The sequence below is a fragment of the Xenopus tropicalis genome, chromosome 6 (genome assembly GCF_000004195.4).
Source record: "Xenopus tropicalis strain Nigerian chromosome 6, UCB_Xtro_10.0, whole genome shotgun sequence".
NCBI lineage: Eukaryota > Metazoa > Chordata > Amphibia > Anura > Pipidae > Xenopus > Xenopus tropicalis.
In genome coordinates this window covers 145,089,183-145,113,446 of record NC_030682.2, presented here as the reverse complement: position 1 = coordinate 145,113,446, position 24,264 = coordinate 145,089,183, and the positions used below count along the sequence as shown (strand labels likewise).

The 24,264-nt window shown below is 38.9% G+C and overlaps 1 protein-coding gene across 1 annotated transcript in view; it reads left to right on the top strand.

The window, feature by feature from the left end:
• Positions 1-23,609, top strand: part of LOC100494846 (probable cation-transporting ATPase 13A5) — a 57,468-nt gene extending 33,859 nt beyond the window's left edge. The window contains exons 21-30 of the mRNA XM_002932227.4: positions 1,917-1,996; positions 3,841-3,883; positions 6,072-6,181; positions 6,852-6,948; positions 9,291-9,363; positions 11,770-11,944; positions 13,596-13,768; positions 18,473-18,561; positions 20,859-20,939; positions 23,216-23,609. Coding sequence (XP_002932273.2) covers positions 1,917-1,996; positions 3,841-3,883; positions 6,072-6,181; positions 6,852-6,948; positions 9,291-9,363; positions 11,770-11,944; positions 13,596-13,768; positions 18,473-18,561; positions 20,859-20,939; positions 23,216-23,437 — 1,143 coding nt within the window. The 3' untranslated portion in view covers positions 23,438-23,609. The remainder of the gene's footprint in view (positions 1-1,916; positions 1,997-3,840; positions 3,884-6,071; positions 6,182-6,851; positions 6,949-9,290; positions 9,364-11,769; positions 11,945-13,595; positions 13,769-18,472; positions 18,562-20,858; positions 20,940-23,215) is intronic.
• Positions 23,610-24,264: the final 655 nt, after the last annotated feature.

The following is a 24,264-nucleotide window of genomic DNA, read 5'->3' as shown; positions in this document are numbered from 1 at the left end:
TAGGATCCACTGAACAGAACTGGCCCCATGAGACTTGGTCTAGACTAGTGATGAGCGAATCTGTGCCGTTTCACTTTGCCAAAAAATTAGACAATCCTTCAAAAGATTTGTGAAATACTGGAGAATTTGCAAAAAGGCGAAAAAATTGCGCAGAAATTTTTTTTTTGTTGCAAACGTCTTTTTTTAATGTACACGTGAAAAAAATGCCACACGTGACTTTTTTTTCCTGTGTCATTTTTCAAAAAACTAATTTTTTTAATATAAACATTTTTGTCACACAACAAATTTTCCCAGCCCGTTTCGCGAAACAATCCGAAACGTGGAAATTTGCCGCAAATCCATACCTTGCAAATTATTTCGTCCATCACTTGCCTAGACTAGATAAAAATATGTCTAAAAATGTGATAAGACTGTTTGATAATTGATTTTTTGTTTGCTGTTACATTCTATTGTATAGGTTATTTATAAAACCCATTGTGCTATTTTTCAAAAGACTAAGGGGCTGATTTACTAACCCACGAATTCGAATCCGAATTGGAAAAATTCCGATTGGAAAACGAACATTTTGCGACTTTTTCGTATTTTTTGCGATTTTTTTCGGCGCCTTTCCGACTTTTCGGAAATTATCGCAACTTTTTCGTTACCAATACGATTTGCGCGAAAAAACGCGAGTTTATCGTAGCCATTCCGAAAGTTGCGATTTTTTCGTAGCGTTAAAACTTGCGCGAAAAGTTGCGCTTTTTTCGTAGCGTTAAAACTTAAAAGACGCGACGTTTTGCGCAAGTTTTAACACTACGAAAAAATCGCAACTTTTTGCGCAAGTTTTAACGCTACGAAAAAATCGCAACTTTCGGAATGGCTACGAAAAACTCGCGTTTTTTCGCAAAAATCGTATTGGTAACGAAAAAGTCGTGATAATTTTCCGAAAAAATCGCAAAATACCGATCATTACGAAAAAAACGCAATCGGACGCATTCGGCCCGTTCGTGAGTAAGTAAATGGGCCCCTAAGGGGGAGATTTACTAATCCACGAATGGTCCGAAGGCGTTTTTTTCATAATGATCTGTTTTTTTGCGACTTTTCCGTATGTTCAGCGACTTTTTCGTCGCCGTCGTGACTTTTTCGTATATTTTTCCACGACTTTTTGTCGCCGTCGCGAAAAAATCCGATTGGTTTTTCCGCCGTTTACAATCGCTCAATACGAAAAAATTGCGATGGCGATGAAATAGTCGCACAAAATACGATAAAGTCGCGACAGCGATGAAAAAGTTGCGTCAAATACGAAAAATCGCGACAGCGATGAAAAAGTTGCAAAATTTTCATTTCCAATACGATTTTTTCCCTTTCGGGATTCGTGGATTGATAAATCTCCCCCTAAAGGTGGCCATACACGGACCGATTTTTTACTTACAAACGACCGATTCCCGAACGATCCGATGCTATCGTTAAGTTATCGTATAGTTGGTGGTGTACGAACGATCGTCGGCCCACTAAACGAGCCGACATTATCGTCCCCAAAATCGATCGGCCAGGTTTAAAAATTTTGGTCGTTTAACGATAAAATCTGCCAGTTGGTGTGAGTGTCAGACATTTGTCTTTCAACGATTGTTCTCTGCGCATGTCACGATTGCCAGCAGCGGAAGTCAACGACATCGATCGTATGTAGATGTACGATCGTAGGTATTTTACGATAATGATGCGACAAAATCTTTCCCGAATTATCGTTGCCCGTGGATGGCATATCGTATGGGAACTCGATCGCCATACGATCGTTTGTCGATATAATCGTTCATCGCACAACGAGCGAAATCGCCTCGTGTATGGCCACCTTAAGACTAAGGCTAATGCCACACATGTGATATTTACACCACACCAAGTAAACCTTTATAATGCTTAAGTCTTGTTTTCTCTTGAAGGTACTTCTAAATGGGACAATATTTGCAAGAATGACGCCAAGACAAAAATCAAGTCTTATTGAAGAATTTCAAAAAATAGAGTAAGAAACTATAACGTACAGAAAAGTATTAAAAAAAAATATACCAGGAACAAACTTAAATCCCTTCCCATTATAGACAATAGACACAGGAAGACCAGTATATGAGAAAACAAGTTTTCAAAAACTTGATCTATTTTTTTTTATTAAAAAACATGAATTTCAAAGACAATTACATAAAAAGATGAAAAAACAACTCAGATGCAGTCAAATAACTTTCTATCCATCTTTTTGAACAACTGTTAAAAAATATCTTATTAACATTTACTCACCAGCTTTTGCGTGTTAAAATTATAAAATTCAATTCTTTTTGCGCTTAAATAAATCTTGAAAATTGTTTCAGATCTTAAATTTTATGATTTTTGCTGCCAAAAAATTTGAATTGCAGTAAAAAGTCAAATTTGAAAATTAATAAATTTGCCTCTTAATGTTTAGATGTCTGTAGTAATAAGTCAAATCAACTGGACTTGCTGTGTTTTTCTTGAAAAGGTTTCACCAGTCATCCAACTGGCTTTCTGCACTAGATTCTAGACAGGGAGAACGACTGGTTCAAAAGATTAGTGATGAGCGAATCTGTTCCGTTTCCCTTCGCTGAAAAATTAATGGATCTTTCAATAGTTTTGCAAAATGGTGAAAAATTTGCAAAGCGGGGAAATTTTGCGCGTAAAAAAAAATTGTAGCGTGAGACAATTCTTTTGATGAGAGACAATTCTTTTTGATGAGTGAAACAATTCTTTTTGACGAGAGAGACAATTCTTTTTAGCGCAAGACAATTCTTTTGACATGTGAGAGACAATTCTTTTAGGCCCGAGAGACAATACTTTTTGGCGGAAGACAATACGTTTGATGCGAGACAATACGTTTGATGAGAGAGACAATTATTTTTGGCTCGAGACAATTGATGAGACACAATCCTTTTTGAAGTGAGAGACAATTCTTTTTGGCGCAAGACAATTCTTTTGATGCGCGACAATACGTTTGATGCTCGCAAAAATTCCTTGGACTCTGCAAATGTTGTCACCCATTTCGCCAAAATATCCACCAATGGCTAAACTCGGAAATTTGCCGTGTATCCATGCCTGGCTAATTTTTTCACCCATCACTACAAAAGAGGTGTTAAAGAGGCCATATATGTGACAACAGAAAAAACGAGTTTGAATAAAGGCGGGGTGTGACATCTATTGTCTTCCACATACAGTGCTGTATTGGCACCTCTCCCTGGAAGGTTTAATAACACCTCAAAGCTCCAATCATGCTAATACAATCAACACCTCACCTTCATGAGTTCCCTGGTTATGATCATGGTTATGATTAACAGATGATGCTGATTGGAGCAACATTGCAAGGTATTTATTCCAGGAAGACCTTTGTACAAGTCATTCTGAATTGAGAAAACCAGTTGGATGACTGACAAAACATCTTCAAGAAAAGCACAGCAAGTCAAGTTGTTTGACTTATTACTACAGATATACCATGACCTGGATGAATCTTCACAGATTACAGATTCTATAAATTCCATGACAGGTGCAAAGACCTGAGGAAGGGTTGACAGAGACTTATCTTTTGATTATTGAAGATCTGCATCAAATGTGATTGAGCATACACATTACTTTGTAAAGAAGAGTTTTTTGTAGGTTTTTTCGAATAATAACCGTTCTCTTCTAGACAGGCATTTTTTTTTCTATTATTCAACCAAATGCACTATAGAATGCATTAAGCTTAGAAAGCAATAGCATTAGATGAATATGTACTGCTCATACACAGACTCTGAATAAATGGGCAAGATGTGCCATTCCAAAGAAAGAAGCACAATATACATCTTATTTTTGTTATTTTATTTTTTTTAGTTACCATGTTGGAATGTGTGGAGATGGGGCAAATGATTGTGGGGTAAGTACTGTAGATTTAAGTTACTTCAACTTTAATTTATGTTACTAAAGAGGAACAGACACAATAACTGCAGATATAATTGGCACATGTAACCTATAGCGAGGAGCGAATCTGTTCTGTGAATTTCAAAAAAAAAAAAAAAATCATTTATGTCAATTTACATTTTTTGCAGCTTTTTTTCCCAAGCAAAATGCATTGAAGTCAACTGGTGTTTTTCTGCTGCATTTTTTCCTCATCAAATACTCATTACTAGCGATGAGCAAATTTTTTTGGCAAGCATGGATTTGCAGTGTATTTCTGCATTTCGCCATTGGCGAATTGTTTTATGAAACGTCTGCAAAAATTCGCTGCAGAAACATTTGCTGCGTGTAAAAAAAAGTTGTGTCAAATTGGCCATGGTCGCGGCAAAATAGGCGTGGTCACATCAAATTGGATGTAGTCAAGTCAAATTAGGTGCGATCGTGTCAAAATGGGCATGGTTGCGGCAAATTGGATGCAGTCGAGTCAAATTGGGTGCGATCGTGTCAAAATGGGCATGGTTGCAGCAAATTGGATGCAGTCGAGTCAAATTGGGTGCGATCGTGTCAAAATGGGTATGGTTGCTGCAAATTGGACGCAGTCGAGTCAAATTGGGTGCGATCCTGTCAAAATGGGTATGGTTGCGGCAAATTGGACGCAGTCGAGTCAAATTGGGTGCAATCGTGTCAAAATGGGCATGGTCGCGGCAAATTGAATGCAGTCGAGTCAAATTGGGTGCGATTGTGTCAAAATGGGTATGGTTGCGGCAAATTGGATGCAGTCGAGTCAAATTGGGTGCAATCGTGTCAAAATGGGTATGGTTGTGGCAAATTGGATGCAGGTCAAGTCAAATTGGATGCGATCGTGTCAAAATGGGTATGGTTGCGGCAAATTGGATGCAGTCGAGTCAAATTGGGTGCGATCGTGTCAAATTGGGTATGGTTGTGGCAAATTGGATGCAGTCGAGTCAAATTGGGTGCGATCGTGTCAAAATGGGTATGGTTGTGGCAAATTGGATGCAGTCGAGTCTAATTGGGTGCGATCGTGTCAAAATGGGTATGGTTGCGGCAAATTGGATGCAGTCGAGTCAAATTGGGTGCGATCGTGTCAAAATGGGCATGGTTGCAGCAAATTGGATGCAGTCGAGTCAAATTGGGTGCGATCGTGTCAAAATGGGTATGGTTGCTGCAAATTGGACGCAGTCGAGTCAAATTGGGTGCGATCCTGTCAAAATGGGTATGGTTGCGGCAAATTGGACGCAGTCGAGTCAAATTGGGTGCAATCGTGTCAAAATGGGCATGGTCGCGGCAAATTGAATGCAGTCGAGTCAAATTGGGTGCGATTGTGTCAAAATGGGTATGGTTGCGGCAAATTGGATGCAGTCGAGTCAAATTGGGTGCAATCGTGTCAAAATGGGTATGGTTGTGGCAAATTGGATGCAGGTCAAGTCAAATTGGATGCGATCGTGTCAAAATGGGTATGGTTGCGGCAAATTGGATGCAGTCGAGTCAAATTGGGTGCGATCGTGTCAAATTGGGTATGGTTGTGGCAAATTGGATGCAGTCGAGTCAAATTGGGTGCGATCGTGTCAAAATGGGTATGGTTGTGGCAAATTGGATGCAGTCGAGTCTAATTGGGTGCGATCGTGTCAAAATGGGCATGGTCGCGGCAAATTGGATGCAGTCGAGTCAAATTGGGTGCGATCGTGTCAAAATGGGTATGGTTGCGGCAAATTGGATGCAGTCGAGTCAAATTGGGTGCAATTGTGTCAAAATGGGTATTGTTGTGGCAAATTTGATGCAGTCGAGTCAAATTGGGTGCGATCGTGTCAAAATGGGCATGGCCGCGGCAAAAAAATTGTGACTGACAAAAGTACGCGACAAAAAATCTTGCGATAAATGCGTTTCGCAAAATTTTTGCCATTTTGCAATTTTTCCAGCCAAGCGAAACTGCCCATATTCTCTCATCACTAATCATTACAACATTTTCAAGAGAAATTTTTTCCATGGTTTAACAAAAAAAAAATAATTTAAAAAAGTCAATGATAAAACATGCAATCCATGTCTGCCAAAAATTGCGCTCATCACTAGTAACCTATTTTTTAAAAAAAAACAAATTTTAAACTTCTAAATATATGAGAAATATATATGACGAACTCTGTTATCCACAGGCACTTAAAATGGCCAATGTTGGAATCTCCTTGTCTGAGCTCGAGGCATCTGTTGCTTCACCTTTTACTTCAAACATCCCAAATATTAAATGTGTGACTACGCTAATCAAGTAAGTTAGGCCTGTTGAATGTACCATTTAGTATTGTTGCCACTATGTATTTTTAGTAGCAGGAAAGTAATAATTGATGTACTATTTATCATTAAATTAAAGGAGAAGGAAAGTCATTTTGGCATTTTACTGCCCATAGATTTGCCACATTAGTGCCACCTAGAACCCTATATTTATTCAGCAGAAAGCTTTACCATACCTGAGAAAACAGCCCTAGAATCTCCCTCTGTTTGTTTAAGATAGCAGCTGCCATGTTAGCTTGGTCTTTGTAGCTTCCCGCTGTAGCTCTAGCCGCTGGTAGCTCAGATTACACATTCCTAAGGGTGGGGGGAGTGAGTTTTATGAATTCTTATGGGAGGGGGGAGCAGGAGAGTGGAGAGAGGGAGGGGGGAGCAGGAGAGGGGAGAGAGCTGAACAGACTCTGGCCCCAGGAATTAGTGATTTTTCTGAGAGAGGAAGTTGAACACCAGAACAACATGTATACAAAAAAGTAGACAAGAAATCCTGTGTTTCTTTTGATAGAGGACTCAGGGAGCGTTTCTATGACCTTTCTGATACAGCTTACTGGGTTTTTACCTTTCCTTCTCCTTTAAACATTTTAGTTAGAAAAATAGTATCCTATCATTGCATCTGTCAAAAATCATGACACATTTTGTAATTTCATTTACAGGGAAGGCCGAAATGCTCTTGTCTCTTCTTTCACCGTATTTAAATTTTTAACCATGGTTACCCTGCTTGCACTGACTTCATTTGTACTTTTGTTTTTGGTAAGACTTATGTCGCTTGAATGAAATGTACAGTTCTCCTGAATAATGCTGTTGCAAACTGTGATGAGACAGAGACCTAGGTTGGCTTGAAAGTCAAAGGTTGGAGATGTAGAATGGAGGGCGCCCAGTCCCATGCCTTGGGATATTGAACTGTTTAGAGTTTCATTTCTCAGTGTGTGGACAAAGAAGTGGAAATCATAATAAAGGTATGGGATCCCTTATCCGGAATCCCGTTATCCAGAAAGTTCCAAATTATAGACTCCATTATAAAATAATAAAACAGTACCTGTACTTGATCCCAACTAAGATATAATTACCCCTTATTGGGGGCAGAACAGCCCTATTGGGTTTATTTAATGGTTAAATGATTCCCTTTTCTCTGTAATAATAAAACAGTACCTGTACTTGATCCCAGCTAAGATATAATTACCCCTTATTGGGGCAGAACAGCCCTATTGGGTTTATTTCATGGTTAAATGATTCCCTTTTCTCTGTAATAATAAAACAGTACCTGTACTTGATCCCAACTAAGATATAATTACCCCTTATTGGGGGCAGAACAGCCCTATTGGGTTTATTTAATGGTTAAATGATTCCCTTTTCTCTGTAATAATAAAACAGTGCCTGTACTTGATCCCAACTAAGATATAATTACCCCTTATTGGGGGCAGAACAGCCCTATTGGGTTTATTTAATGGTTAAATGATTCCCTTTTCTCTGTAATAATAAAACAGTACCTGTACTTGATCCCAACTAAGATATAATTACCCCTTATTGGGGGCAGAACAGCCCTATTGGGTTTATTTCATGGTTAAATGATTCCCTTTTCTCTGTAATAATAAAACAGTACCTGTACTTGATCCGAACTAAGATATAATTACCCCTTATTGGGGCAGAACAGCCCTATTGGGTTTATTTCATGGTTAAATGATTCCCTTTTCTCTGTAATAATAAAACAGTACCTGTACTTGATCCCAACTAAGATATAATTACCCCTTATTGGGGGCAGAACAGCCCTATTGGGTTTATTTAATGGTTAAATGATTCCCTTTTCTCTGTAATAATAAAACAGTACCTGTACTTGATCCCAACTAAGATATAATTACCCCTTATTGGGGGCAGAACAGCCCTATTGGGTTTATTTAATGGTTAAATGATTCCCTTTTCTCTGTAATAATAAAACAGTACCTGTACTTGATCCCAACTAAGATATAATTACCCCTTATTGGGGGCAGAACAATCCTATTGAGTTTATTCAATATTTAAATGATTTTTAGCAGACTTAAGTTATTGAAACCAAATTACGGAAAGATCCCCAGGTCCCGAGCATTCTGGATAACAGGTCCCATACCTGTACAACAAGCTGAAAGAACCCTTACTATATAGATAATAGAGGACAATTGTACACAGTACAGGTATAGGACCCATTATCCAGAATGCTCGGGACCAAGGGTATTCCGGATAAGGGGTCTTTCCATAATTTGGATCTCAACACCTTAAGTCTGCTAAAAAATCAATAAAACATTAATTAAACCCAATAGGATTATTTTACATCCAATAAGGGGTAATTATATCTTAGTTGGGATCAAGTACAGGTACTGTTTTATTATTACAGAGAAAAGGGAATCATTTAACCATTAAATAAACCCAATAGGGCTGTTCTGCCCCAATAAGGGGTAATTATATCTTAGTTGGGATCAAGTACAGGTACTGTTTTATTATTACAGAGAAAAGGGAATCATTTAACCATTAAATAAACCCAATAGGGCTGTTCTGCCCCCAATAAGGAGTAATTATATCTTAGTTGGGATCAATTACAAGGTACTGTTTTATTTCTACATAGAAAAAGGAAATCAGTTTTAAAATTCTGAATTATTTGATTATAATGGAGTCTATAGGAGACGGGCTTTCGGTAATTCGGAGCTTTCTGGATAACGGGTTTCTGGATAAGGGGTCCGATACCTGTATCTCCATTTATTTTATATTTCTTAAATGTCCACAGTTCTCTTATTCATAAGTGATGAGCAAATCTGACCCGTTTCGCTTCGCCAAAAAAATTGTGAAAGAACAGCAAAATTTGCGAAATTTTTCGGCTGCTAATTTTCTCTGAAGTTTCACAAAACAATTTACCAATGGAGAAAAGCGGAAATTCGCTGCAAATCTATGCCTAGCCAAAAAATTTGCTCATTACTATTATCCATAGTTTGTATTAGCTGTCTCAGTATTCAGCATAGTACAAGAGCAACGATGATACCTATATGGTCAGTTTTTATGAGTTAAACGTTTGTTTTAGAATGGAAATGCTATTAAACAATTAAATTAATTATAAGTTCTACTTACAGAAACAAGCACTTCTCGGGAATATTCAGTTTACCTTGCAGGATATTGGCATCATGGTTGTTTTTTCTTTAACAGGTAAGTATCTGACTTCAGTGGAATCTGAACGGAGTAAAAAATACAAATTTTGTCATAAAATGAATGTGGATGTTGTCGATGACATTTCTATTTCTGTACATTTCTATGTCTGTTGATGTTATAAACAGTGTAGGTGAGTGGGGAGACATCTGTATGGTAGTGATGGGCGAAATGTTTCGCAGGCATGGATTCGCAGTGAATTTCCGCGTTTTGCCATTGGCGGATTGTTTCGTGAAACGGATGAAAAAATTTGCATCCAAAAATTGTCACCCGCGTCAAAAGAATAGCCTCGTGACAAAAGAATAGCCGCAGGTGACAAAAGAATAGCCGCGGGCGACAAAAAGAATAGCCGCGGGCGACAAAAGAATAGCCGCGGGTGACAAAAGAATAGCCGCGAGTGACAAAAGAATAGCCTCGCAACAAAAAGAATAGCCGCGGGCGACAAAAGAATAGCCTTGTGACAAAAGAATAGCCGCGGGTGACAAAAGAATAACCGCGGGCGACAAAAAGAATAGCCGCGGGCGACAAAAGAATAGCCGCGGGTGACAAAACAATAGCCACGGGTGACAAAAAGAATAGCCGCTGGCGACAAAAGAATAGCCGCGGGCGAAAGATTCACAAATTTTTCTGCGAAGAGAAACGGGACAGATTCGCTCATCATATTTTCATAAAATAGAATGAGGTATAACAGACCTGATCATTGAGGCCTATTTCTAAGTTTTGTGTGTGCTGTTATGGTTCTACCCAGCTGCTGAGCCTTCAGGTCCATCTGACTTGGTTCCCGCTTGTACCCAACAACATCAATGGCCTTGTTGATTGTTGGACCATATAGTTAGTATGCTGTAATTTCTTTCAGCCAGGAACACTGAATCTGAGTATGTAAATACAGCTTAATGGATCCATCCAATACTCTACATACAAGATGAGGGTGATTTTGGTTCCACTAGCTGGACTAAATCGACATAATCTAAAATAAAGGACACTATGGGGCACATTTACTAAGCAATCTTACTTCTAGATAATTTCGAGATTTGCAAGTGGGTTTTCACCAGAACTTGATTTTCTCATTATTATTCCCAGAAAAATTTGAGTTTTATAAAAATAACTCCCGTAATTTACAATTTATTAATGTTTAGTTAAATTTTTTTTTATAAATACAGCAATGATCGAGTTCAATTGGAATTTATACCAGGTCGAGTTTATACGACTTTCAAGCCCAGAAAAAAAAGAATTTTAGTAAATGTGCCCCTAAATAACTAAACCGATATCAATGTCTGTGAGACACAAACAGCAAACACAAAATAGCTGCAGCTAGTGATGAGCGAATCTGTCTCGTTTCGCTTCGCCGAAAAATTCGCGAAACGGCAAAAATGTTGTGCATCAAACAAAAATTGTTGCCTGCGACTATTCTTTTGTCACCCTCGGCTACTCTTTTGTCGCCCTCAGATATTCTTCTGACGCCCGCGTCTATTCTTTTGTCACCCTCGGCTATTCTTTTGTCGCCCTGGGCTATTCTTCTGACGCCCGCGGCTATTCTTTTGTCACCCTCGGCTATTCTTTTGTCGCCTTGGGCTATTCTTCTGACGCCGTGGCTATTCTTTTGTCACCCTGGGCTATTCTTCTGACACCCACGTCTATTCTTTTGTCACCCTCGGCTATTCTTTTGTCGCCCTGGGCTATTCTTCTGACGCCCGCGGCTATTCTTTTGTCACCCTCGGCTATTCTTTTGTCGCCTTGGGCTATTCTTCTGACGCCCGTGGCTATTCTTTTGTCACCCTGGGCTATTCTTCTGACACCCACGTCTATTCTTTTGTCACCCTCGGCTATTCTTTTGTCGCCCTGGGCTATTCTTCTGACGCCCGCGTCTATTCTTTTGTCACCCTCGGCTATTCTTTTGTCGCCCTGGGCTATTCTTCTGACGCCCGCGGCTATTCTTTTGTCACCCTTGGCTATTCTTTTGTCGCCCTGGGCTATTCTTCTGAAGCCCGCGTCTATTCTTTTGTCACCCTCGGCTATTCTTTTGTCGCCCTGGGCTATTCTTCTGACGCCCGCAGCTATTCTTTTGTTGCCCGTGGCTATTCTTTTGTCTCGCTACTATTCTTTTGACGCCCACGACAATGCACGACTATTTTTTTTTGAGGGGGGGCGAAATTTTTGGATGCGTGGCAAATTTTTCCGTGGCAAATTTTTTCATCAGTGTTGCGGAACAATCTGCAAATCCAAGCCTGACAAAACATTTCGCCCATCACTAGCTGCAGCTAAAACCTATTCCCTGGGGATATACTGAAAAGTATGGGACTCAAGAAATATACTGCATAATGTATATATTTATGTCATATTCGGTATTTCTGTATATTTATATAAAACCACATATGAATAAACCTTTCTTTTGTTTGCTTTTTCCAGCAAGCTTAAATGGTCCGGCCCCAAAACTAGCACCATACAGACCCCCTGGGCAACTTCTCTCTCCTTCTTTGTTGCTCTCTGTTACTTTGCACTGTTTACTGAATATCGCTCTGGAAGTGACTGCATTTTTACTACTTCAGCAGCAGCCATGGATTAATGAAAGTGATGTTATCAGGTAAATGACTTAAATCAATGGGCGTTTTTTTGTCCAAAATGCACTGAAGTTAATGGACATGTTTTGCTGTGTTTATTTTCCCCGTACAAGTCAACGGTCATTTTTCATGACATTTACTTTTTTTGTGGTGAATATTTTTTTCTGTCAAAAAGCAGTTTTGTGAAAAAAAAAAACACTGATAAATGATAAATGTCATAATTAAAATGGAATGAATGTATGCATTTAAAAAAGCATATTTGTTTCTCTTATATGGGATAAATTAATTAGTTTGTAAAGTCACCACATCCACTTTTTAAGACAAAAAACATTTTTGACAATACTCTCATAATCCCTACCATGTACAATGCAACATTTATTAACCCTAATCAACCCTATAAAGGCAATACAAAATGGATTATGTTATACTGGGAGGGGGGGGATGCATTCTGATTTTTGTGGTTTTATAGCATTTTTAACTATAGTGATTTTCTCGAATGTCAGTCATTTATCAAAAGATCTGAATTAAAAAAGCACATGAAAAAAGCCATGGAAAAAAAGCCAAAAAATTTACTTTTTCGTATTGTCATACCAAATCCCCAAAAAACTCTAAGAACACAAAGCAAAGAAAGATCTCTCAGTTGTTAAAGGGACATCTGCCATTGACTTCTACATGATCTCAACAGCGTATTTTTGCATTTGGATTTGTTGCAGTTCTGTCTAGTGACGAGCGAATCTGTCCCGTTTCACCATAAAATTTGCGAAAAGACAAGAAAATTCACGAAACGTGAAAAACCCATGAAACAGCGAAAAATCTGAACAAAATGCATTTGGCTTGCAACTGTTTTGTCACCCACATTTTTTTTGTCACCCGCGTCTTATTTTTGTTGCCCGCACCCATTTTGACGAGACTGCGCCCAATTTTGATGTGACCACACCCTGTTTGACACGACTGAGCCCAATTTGATGCAACCACGCCCATTCTTGATTCAACTACATCCATTTTTTTATGCGACCACGGCCAATTGGATGCAACAGCAACTTTTTTTTGATGCACAGCTAATTTTTTGTGGAGAATTTTCTCCGAAGTTTCACAAAACAATTTGCTAATGGTGGAATGTGGAAATTCGCTGTGAATCCATGCCTGTTGAAAAAAATTTGCTCGTCATTAGTTATGTCGCACAATAAATCATGACAAAATTGCATTTTTTTTCCTCAACAAAATTGCATTTTTATGTAAAAACAAACCACTGAGTCTAAAGCTGGCCATACACACACCGATAGTATCGTATGAGGCATTGTTTCGTACAACATTCGGTACATGTAGGGCAGATCGACAAAACAACCAATATCGCAAAGACTGCGGATAATGGTCATATCGTCAATTGGGTGGGTTAAAAGATTTTGATTGGGCACCATTGAAGGAGCCCCAGCAAAATCTACGTTAGGGCTTAATCGGCAGATGGAGGTAGAATTCCTATTGTTTCTACTTCAATATCTGATGATTCAGCCCTGAACGTCAGTGGGAGAATTGAACGAATGGTTCTATAATGCCACAGGGGGCACCCTAATCATCCGGATGTGAGGTTTCCCTAAAATGTGATGTAAGATTGACTTTATGCTTTATATTCAATTTGTCAGCAATAGAGTTATCATTTTACTTTTACCCCCACAGCGCATGTCAGCCATTAAACCACAGCACAGGAAATGTCACCACCACAGAAGTTGCTTCTGCCTCTGCGGCCTCACTAGTCACTACAGTGTTCTTTATAAGCAGCATGAACTACATTGTCTTGGAGTTTGTCTTTTCTAAAGGAAGACCATTCAGAAAACGCCTACACACCAACTGTAAGTTGCACCCCTTGACTTTCATAAAGATTTCCAGTCTTTAGCATTCTTATGTTTATTAGTAGTGATGAGCGAATCTGTCCCGTTTCGCCGAAAAATTCACGAATCTATCAAAAGATTTGCGAAACGTTGAAAATGTTGCACTTAAAAAAAAATTCTATTCTTTTGTCGCCCGCGGCTATTATTTTGTCGCCTGCGACTATTATTTTGTCGCCTGCGACTATTATTTTGTCACCCGCGGCTATTATTTTGTCGCCCGTGACTATTATTTTGACGCGGGCGACAATTTTTCGGCAAATTTTTTCATCCGTTTTGTGAAACAATCTGCCAATGGCGAAACGCGGAAATTTGCCGCGAATCCATGCCTAGCGAAACATTTCGCCCATCACTATTTATTAGTAGTAATTGGGTGAAATTTTTATCAGGCATGGATTTGCGGTGAATTTCTGTGTTTCACCATTGGCATTTTTTTTTTTTTGACATGAGCAACATTTTTTTTCACAAGTGTGACAATTTTTTTTACATTTTTGCCATTTTGCGAATATTCCGTCATTTTGCAAATCTTTTGAAAGATTTGCAAAATTAGTGGCAAAGCAAAACGGGACAGATTCACTCATCACTATTTATTAGACCATTTATTACAATGGGAATACTATGGGGCACATTTACTAATCCACGAATCCGAATCCCGAATGGGAAAAAATCGGATTGGAAATTAAAATTTTGCTAATTTTTCACCGCCGACGCAGTTTTTCCGTATTTTGCGCAATTTTTTTGTCGCCGTCACGACTTTATTCTATTTTGCGCAACTTTTTCGTCGCCGTCGCAATTTTTTCGTATTGAGCAATTGTAAACGGCAGAAAAACCAATCACGAAAAATCAAATACGAACCAAATACAAAAAATCGCGACGGCGTCGAAAAAGTCGCAAAAATACCGATCATTAAAAAAAAACAACATTTGGATGCTTTCGGTCCGTGCATGGATTAGTAAATGTGCCCCTATGTGCGACTTTAACAACCAGTGGTGATGAGCGAATCTGTCTGGTTTTGCTTCGCTGAAAAATTAGCGAATCTTTGAAAAGCAAAAATTGCACAAAATTTTTTTTGTTGCACTCTTCTGTGCTGAATTTTGACACCTGTTTAGCAAAAAATATGCCAAAGGCAAAATGTGGAACTTTGGCACAAATCCATGCCTTGGAAATGATTTTGCCCATCACTAACAACCAGTGCACACATACATTTTCCAATTAATTTACCATAAGCTGGGTTCCAATGCTGGTTGAACCCTTGCTTCACTAAGGGGCCCATTTACTTACTCACGAACTGGCCGAATGCGTCCGATTGCGTTTTTTTCGTAATGATCGGTATTTGGCGATTTTTTCGGAAAATTATCGCGCCTTTTTCGTAGCCATTCCGAAAGTTGCGCAAAATGTTGCGATTTTTTTCGTAGCGTTCGGATTCATTCAAGCTTCAGTATGGTGACTTTTCTTGGGCCAGGTTGGAGCTGCAGAGTGCCATTGAGCCCTATGGGAGACTTTCCTTGGGCCGGGTTGGAGCTGCAGAGTGCCATTGAGCCCTATGGGAGACTTTCCTTGGGCCGGGTTGGAGCTGCAGAATGCCATTGAGCCCTATGGGAGACTTTCCTTGGGCCGGGTTGGAGCTGCAGAGTGCCATTGAGCCCTATGGGAGACTTTCCTTGGGCCGGGTTGGAGCTGCAGAGTGCCATTGAGCCCTATGGGAGACTTTCCTTGGGCCGGGTTGGAGCTGCAGAGTGCCATTGAGCCCTATGGGAGACTTTCCTTGGGCCGGGTTGGAGCTGCAGAGTGTCATTGAGCCCTATGGGAGACTTTCCTTGGGCCGGGTTGGAGCTGCAGAGTGCCATTGAGCCCTATGGGAGACTTTCCTTGGGCCGGGTTGGAGCTGCAGAGTGCCATTGAGCCCTATGGGAGACTTTCCTTGGGCCGGGTTGGAGCTGCAGAGTGCCATTGAGCCCTATGGGAGACTTTCCTTGGGCCGTGTTGGAGCTGCAGAGTGCCATTGAGCCCTATGGGAGACTTTCCTTGGGCCGTGTTGGAGCTGCAGAGTGCCATTGAGCCCTATGGGAGACTTTCCTTGGGCCGGGTTGGAGCTGCAGAGTGGCATTGAGCCCTATGGGAGACTTTCCTTGGGCCGGGTTGGAGCTGCAGAGTGCCATTGAGCCCTATGGGAGACTTTCCTTGGGCCGGGTTGGAGCTGCAGAGTGGCATTGAGCCCTATGGGAGACTTTCCTTGGGCCGTGTTGGAGCTGCAGAGTGCCATTGAGCCCTATGGGAGACTTTCCTTGGGCCAGGTTGGAGCTGCAGAGTGCCATTGAGTCCTATGGGAGACTTTCCTTGGGCCGGGTTGGAGCTGCAGAGTGCCATTGAGCCCTATGGGAGACTTTCCTTGGGCCGGGTTGGAGCTGCAGAGTGCCATTGAGCCCTATGGGAGACTTTCCTTGGGCCGGGTTGGAGCTGCAGAGTGCCATTGAGCCCTATGGGAGGCTTTCCTTGGGCCGGGTTGGAGCTGCAGAGTGCCATTGAGTCCTATGGGAGGCTTCCAAAATCATGCTAAGTCTGAAAGTTTTGCCCGCCGCTTACGAGCGTTCAATACGAAAAAGTCGCGACAAGATACAAGCGAATCGTAATGGCTACGAAAAACTCGCGTTTTTTCGCGAAAATCGTATTGGTAACGGAAAAGGCGCCGAAAAAAATCGCAAAAAATACGAAAAAGACGCAAAATGTTCGTTTTCCAATCGGAATTTTTCCAATTTGGATTTGAATTCGTGTCTTAGTAAATCAGCCCCTAAGTCATCTGTCTCCAACCACCCTATCACACACACTTGCCTTTGGATCCTCCTACAGACCTACAGTATAAAACAATCCCATTAATCAGTAAAAAAAAAACTAGAATTTTAAAAACTTGTTTCATAAAAATGTTTATAAAAACTCAAATGTAGGAAATAGCATTCTAGCCATCATTTTCAATAAGTCTGTCAAATCTTGAATACATTTTAAAAACTCAAATTGAAACACAGCTTGAATTTTGCTTATACCAATTCCAGGGACTTCTATATGAACCTGGCAGCTTTTAGATGGAGAATTTTTATATTTTTTTGTGCTGAATAAACCTGAAAATTACTCTTTCAGAATCTCTATTTGTGATTTTTGACGCCCAAAAAAACTTGCCATAAAAACAAAAATTCAAATGTCAATAAATCTCTCCATAACCTGCATTCTGGGTTCTTCACCCTATGGAACATTTGTTTGTCACTATAGAGCAGATGAGTGGTCGTTCTAGACTCAGATGGTATATTCTTCAGTAAAGATACTAAATATAAAAAATATTAAGGTGATTTAATACAAAATTATCATTTTCACATAGGACAAGACATTTTTTTATGTTCTAATGCTGAGGGCAAACCTGTCAAGTATATTTTTGCTTTGGTCTAATCATTTGATTTTATCTCGAGTCAATGATTTTGGCCAACTACCAAATAACATGAGTGAGTAGCTTGCAGAACATAAAAATTTTTGAAAAATTCCACGACAAAAACATTTAAGGAGACCAGCATTTGCATAGCTATGTACTTACATTGTACTGGGTGTTTAATAATTTTTTCAGAAATAAATGTTTTTTAAAATATTTTTTATGATACAAAAAGTTTATTAGTAGCGATGGGCGAAATAATTCAGCAGGCATCGATTCATGCCGAATTTCACGTTTCTCCATTGGCAGATTATTTCGTGAAATGGTCAAGAAAATTAGCTGTGTGAAAATTTACAGCGTGGCAAAAAAAATTGTCGTATCAAAAAAATTTGAGAAGCTTTGAAAAGATTTGCGAAACAGCAAAACAGCAAAAACATTCAAAAAATATTTTGCGTGCATCGTTTTTAACAATCTTTTTGCCATGTGTATAAAAAAAATGACGCGCAACAAATTTTTTCAATGCACAGCATTTTTTTTACCTGCGCGACAAAAAAATTGTAAAAAAAATTATGTGATTCACAGTGTGTGGGTTGCAGTTGCAAAAATGCAATTGTAAGAATTCAGGAAATAAAACAGTAAGGTGCGGATTATTGATTTTTAAGTTTAGGCTTTGACACAATTTATATAAATTGCAGTAAAATATTTTTTTCCACAATTTTTTCGCAATTTCTTTCTTCCCTCAAAAGAAAAAGATCTTGCCACCTAGAACCTGTTTTTGCAAATTATAGAACGCTGAAAGCAGCGTGCGTAACAAAATTGTGCGCATCGGAAAAATGACTTACGTTAAAAAAAAATTACGCACCACAATGTTTTTGGACGCACATCATTTTTTTTGGTGCGGAAAATTTTTACGCTGCAAAATTTTTCGCCCATTTCTCTCATAAATCTGCAGAAATTCGCCACAAATCCATTCCTGGTGAATAATTTTGCTCATCGCTGCTTAGGTATAAAACATTTATTAAATATTCACTACTATTTGGGTGCACTTTTTTAGCAATGGAAATTTTCCTTTTATCATCATATAATACAATAATATTTAGAACATAATAGAAAACTGGAATATGGAATTCATCATTTGAAGGGGGGAAATTGCATTGTGGGAATACAGTTCTTTGCTGCTTTGTGTTATATATTCACTGTAAATTCAATTCAAGAATAAATTGAAATTTTTGACCTTCTTCATTTTGCTTTTGCAGATTTACTCAGCTTCATGATGGTCTTACAAGTAGCAGTTCTTTTATTTCTTTTGTTTGCTGATATTGAATCAGTTTACACAGCTTTAGAGGTACAGTATTGACTTTTATTCTGTTTTTTTTTAAAGAACCCTACTGAATGCAAGAAAGCAAATTCAGCATCTAAAAATAGTAATGAGTAGTGATGTGAAAAATGTTTCGGAAGGCATGGATTTACGGCGAATTTCCGCGTTTCCCCATTGGTGGATTGTTTCGCGAAATGGATGAAAAAATTTGTTGTGGAAAAATTTGCCACGTGTCCAAAAATTGTCACAGGCATCAAAATAAATAGTCACGGGCGTCAAAGGAATAGTCGCAGCGGCAAAATAAATAGTCGCGGCGGCAAAATAAAAAGTTGCACGTCAAAATAAATAGTCCCACACCAAAAGAATAGTCGCGCGTCAAAAGAATAGTCACTGGTGTCAAAGAATAGTTGCGGCGTCAAAATAAATAGTCATGCGTCAATACAATAGTCGCGCGGCAAAAAAATTAGTTGCGGGTGGCAAAAGCATAGTCGCGGGCGACAATTTTTTTATGTGCAACATTTTCCCCATTTTCGCAAATTTTTCGACAAAGCGAGGCGGGAGAGATTCGCTCATCGTTAGTAATGAGCAAATCGGTCCCATTTCACTTCGCTGGAAAATAATTTTGCCCATTTTGTTGTTAAAGGGCAACATTTTTAAATAGTAATCAATAAAAATGATCAATAAAAATAACATTTAAAAAAATGACCCCCATTTTAAAGCGAAATGTTTGAGGCATGGATTTGTGGCAAATTTCCGCGTTTCGGCATTGGTGGATTGTTTCACGAAATGGATTTAAAAAATTTGCCACTGAAAAATTTGTTGCGCGTCCAAAAATTGTCACAAGAATAGTCACAGGCAGCAAAAGAAAAGTCGCGCTTCCAAAAATTTTAGCAAGAATAGTCACGGGCATCAAAAGAATAGTCGCGTGGCCAAAAATTGTCACAAGAATAGTTGTGGGCGTCAAAAGAATAGTCGCGGGCATCAAAATAATAGTCGCAGGCGTCAAAATAATAGTCGTGAGCATCAAAAGAATAGTCGTGTGGCCAAAAATTGTTACAAGAATAGTCACGGGCGTCAAAAGAATAGTCGAGGGCGTCAAAAGAATAGCCGCGGGCGTCAAAAGAATAGTCGCAGGCGTCAAAATAATAGTCGTGGCCATCAAAAGAATAGTCGCACGGCCAAAAATTGTCACAAGAATAGTCACGGGCGTCAAAAGAATAGTCACAGGCATAAAAAAAATAGTTGCGCGTCCAAAAATTGTCACAAGAATAGTCGCGGGCGTCAAAAGAATAGTCACGGGCATCAAAAGAATAGTTGCTCACCAAAAGAATAGTCACGGGCGAACATTTTCGTTGTTTCGCAAATTTTTCGATGTTTCTCAAATCTTTTGAAAGATTCACAAATTTTTCGGCAAAGCGAAACAGGACAGATTCGCTTATCACTATAAAAAACCATTTAAAAAAACTATGAGTGTCCTACAACCAAAATATTTCTCAAACTTCCTCCTTTTTACTAATGATAAAATGTAACATTTTCGAGATTGGTCTTTGTAAGTAAAGCAATCAATGACCTCTTTTTCCATTGTTACCTTCTTGACTGCTGTTGTACATCACTTTTACTACTCGTTATACTTCTAGGTTTTAAATAATGTGTCCTTTTGTCTTTGTCATAGAGGTTGTTCTTTAAACAGTTTAACATCATTGTAAAGGAGAAACATGCAATCTGTACATTGAAACAATAAACAATGGGGCACATTTACTAATCCATGAACGCTCCGAAGGCGTCCGAATGCGTTTTTTCGTAATGATCGGTATTTTTGCAACTTTTTCTTTGCCGTCATGACTTTTTCGTATTTTCCCCGACTTTTCGTCACCTTACCGAAATTTTCGGATTGAACAAAAGAACGTTCGTTGCACAAATCGGGCAGATCTCAATCAGGCAGGTTAAAAATCTAGTCGGATTGGGGACACATCGGCTCGTTGATGTGGTCCCCGGACCGATTTTTACTATACCCGTCGTTATAATTCGATCGTTTGGCCCCAGGGCTAAATGATCAAATTAGCCTGGATTCTCCCGATATCGCCACCCGTAGGTGGGGGATATCGGGAGAAGATCTGCCCGCTTGGCGACATCGCCAAACAAGTGAATCTTATGGTGTATGGGCACATTTACAAAGGTATTCTTACATTTGAACCTCGTATTTTAAGATATCAATAGACCCAAACTTACCTGTATTACTAACATTAGCATTGATTCTGTTCTTTACAGATCATTCTTTGTAATGAAGAAGTTATTTACTTATTGTGCCTCTATTTATTTTACAGTTGGCTTGCACTCCTTATTACTGGCGAGTCTACATTCTTATTATGGGGTTAGTACATTTTGCTGTGTCCTACGCTATAGAGGTAAGTCTAAAATGTTTTTTTGTTTTTTTTAATGCAGTTGATACTTTATTGTAGCGTTCCCAGAAATCATAGGGGCAGATTTATCAAAATGTGAGTTTAATACATAAAAACTCCCCCATGTTCTATTAATTCCTATGGGATTTTTAGAAGCTTAATTATCAAATGGTGAGTTCTAACTATCACCCATTGATAAATACACTTCTAAAAATCCAATAGGAATGAATAGAACGTGGGTGAGTTTTTATGTATTAAACTCACATTTTGATAAATCTGCCCCATAGGGGCTGATTTAGTAATCCACGAATCCGAATCCCAAATGGGAAAAAATCACATTGGAAACAAACATTTTGTGACTTTTTTTGTATTTTTTGTGACTTTTTTTGTATTTTTTGTCGCAACTTTTTCGTGAATTGTCGCAACTTTTTCATATTGAACGCTAGTAAACGGCAGGCAAACCTTTCCCATTTTTTCGCAACGGCTCAGAAAAAGTCGCGACAATTCACGCAAGTCGTAACGGCTACGAAAAAGTCGTGACAATTTACGAAAAAGTCACGGCGACGACGAAAAAGTCGTGACAATTTACGAAAAAGTCACGGCGACGACGAAAAAATCGCAAAAAATAAGAAAAAGTCGCAAAATGTTTGTTTCCAATGTGCGACGGCGACAAAAAAATCGCAAAATACCGATCATTACGAAAAAAACGCATTCGGACACTTTCCGTGGATTAGTAAATCGGCCCCATAGAGTTGCATGTGAATATGTGAAATACAGTACAAGAGACTTCAGTTAATATAAGGCTTCCTGTTGGGATACTGTACATTACCTTAGAAACCATGACTTTTTGAAAATGAAGAATTCCATTCTGAAGTCTTTTACACCTCTATGGGTGCACATTTATCCCACTGATAGACTGGGCCACAATGAAAAGACAGCAAAAACAATATTCTTTTTTTTTTCTAGTTTTGTAGTGTTTTTTTTATGACTCTCTATTATTTTAATGTTAAATAATAACCAAAAACCAATAAAATATAGAGTATCTGTGTGGCTATTTGAAATTTAGCCCAGAGTGCTCCTCTTTTTATTCTGAGTGTGTAGATGAATGTGTTGGTTCATATGAGAGATCATCAAACTTATGTGAAGTATCTAAATCACTTGTAGTGATAGGCTAAAGCAGGGATCCCCAACCAGTAGCTTTTTAGCAACATGTTGCTCCCCAACCCCTTGGGTGTTGCTCTCAGTGCCCCAAACCAGGGAGTTATTTTTGAATTCCTGACTAGTGATGGGCAAAGTGTTTCGCCAGGCATGGATTCCAGGTGAATTTCTGCGTTACGCCATTGGCGAATTGTTTCACGGAATGGGTGAAAAAATTCGCAGAGCGTCCAAAAATTGTCGTAAGAATAGTAGTGCGTCCATAAATTGTCGCAAGAATAGTCGCGAGTGTCAACAGAATGGTTGCCCGTCAAAAAATTGTCGCAAGAATTGTCGCAGGCATCAAAAGAATAGTCACGGGCAACAATTTTTTTCCACGCAACATTTTCGCCGTTTGGCTAACGTTTCTTTTGAAAGATTTGCAAATTTTTTTGCGAAGCGAAACGGGACAAGTTTTGGTTGAATAAAAACAAGATTTCCTACCAAATAAAGCCCCCTGTAAGCTGATAGTGTGCATAGAGGCCCCTAATAGCCAATCACAGCCCTTATTTGGCTCCTCCATGAACTTTTATGGTGCTTGTGTTGCTCCCCAAGTCTTTTTACATTTGACTGTGGCTCCCGAGTAAGAAAGGTTGGGGCCCCCTGGGTTAAAAGATACTAGTGGACATGTTGCAAAGGATATGGAAACTATGGGATTTGCCAATGAATGACATTTACTTAATTACATTGTTCCATCCCACCATAGTAAACGAGATAGATGATAAATGTTGCTTGTTTCACATTTCAAAGTCCTGGTAGAAGCACAGTCAACTAGTCAACAAAGTCAGCAAGCCTCGTTAGGATTTGTGACTATGAAAAATCACAAAAATAAAAATATAAAAATAATTAAATAGTGTTTAGCAATATGATCATGCTTACAAGACAGTTTATTACATTGCAAAGTATAAACAGAATAACAACTTTATCCATAAGGCTGTATTATATACACATGCAATAAACTAGTACCAAGTACCATCGATGGATGGGGTGCCATGGGTTCAATTCTTTTTACATCCCGCCCATAAGTTTTGAGACAAAAAGTGCTAAAAAGTTTTACTAAGTTCACTGACAAACAATTCATTTTACAGGAGGGAATCATTGAGAACAGAAGCCTCTGGTTATGGTTAAAGAGACGATCTAACTACCAATCAAAAAGCCTCTACAGGAAACTGCAGAGAAGATCAGAGACGGACACCGAGTGGCCTCCGCAAAATAGAACAGATTATGCAATTAAGTCAGTTTCTGTAACGGACAGAGATATTCTTGTTATTCAAAATGCCTCTTACCAACCCCCAACTGCCAATGACTGAGAATCTCCTTGTCGGCAGAATATAATATAATATAGATATAATATAATTCATCAGTAGCAAAAGGATTGGCATTCAGTAGCTGCATCCAATGTACCTGGGGTGCGATGTATGTTTGTTGTCTGGAGTGAAAATCTGTTCATGAAATAAACTCTGGATTCATTTTCATTTCTTATTACTGGTCAATTTTCTAATGTTTTTGTTTTTGTTCCAAACAGAGAAAAAATGATATTTATGTTAACTGTTATGAAATTTTCAATAAAATAGCAGTAGATATAACTACAGTACTTGCATCGGGATCCAAATGTCTCTAGTAGTGCCAGCAAGGGATAGAGATTTAAAGATATAAACAGTATTTTAGCCTTGTGGTCCTTCAAATTTATTTTTTAAATTTTTTTAATTATTTGCCTTTCTCTTCTGCCTCTTTCCAGCTTTCATGGGGGTCCCTGACCCCGGCAGCCAAACACTATTGCCCTGTGAGGCTCCAGTTTTATTGTTATTGTTACAGTTTATTATTTCTGTTTTTATGCAGGCCCTCTACTATTCCCATCTCTCTTTTAAACCACTGACTGGTTGTTAGGGTAAAATAAGACCCTAGCAACCAGGAAGCTGCTAAAATAGCAAATGGAGACCTGCTGGACAAAAAGCTTAATAACTGAAAACCATAAAATATGAAGACCAATTGCAAATTTTCATAGAATATCAATATCATCATATATATACATCATGTAGCCTTGTGCCTTCATATGGTCACAAAACCCCTCTGTGACTGCTAATATCCTTATCATTTACAGTAGGGGGTACATTATCCCTTATAATACATGAGTGAT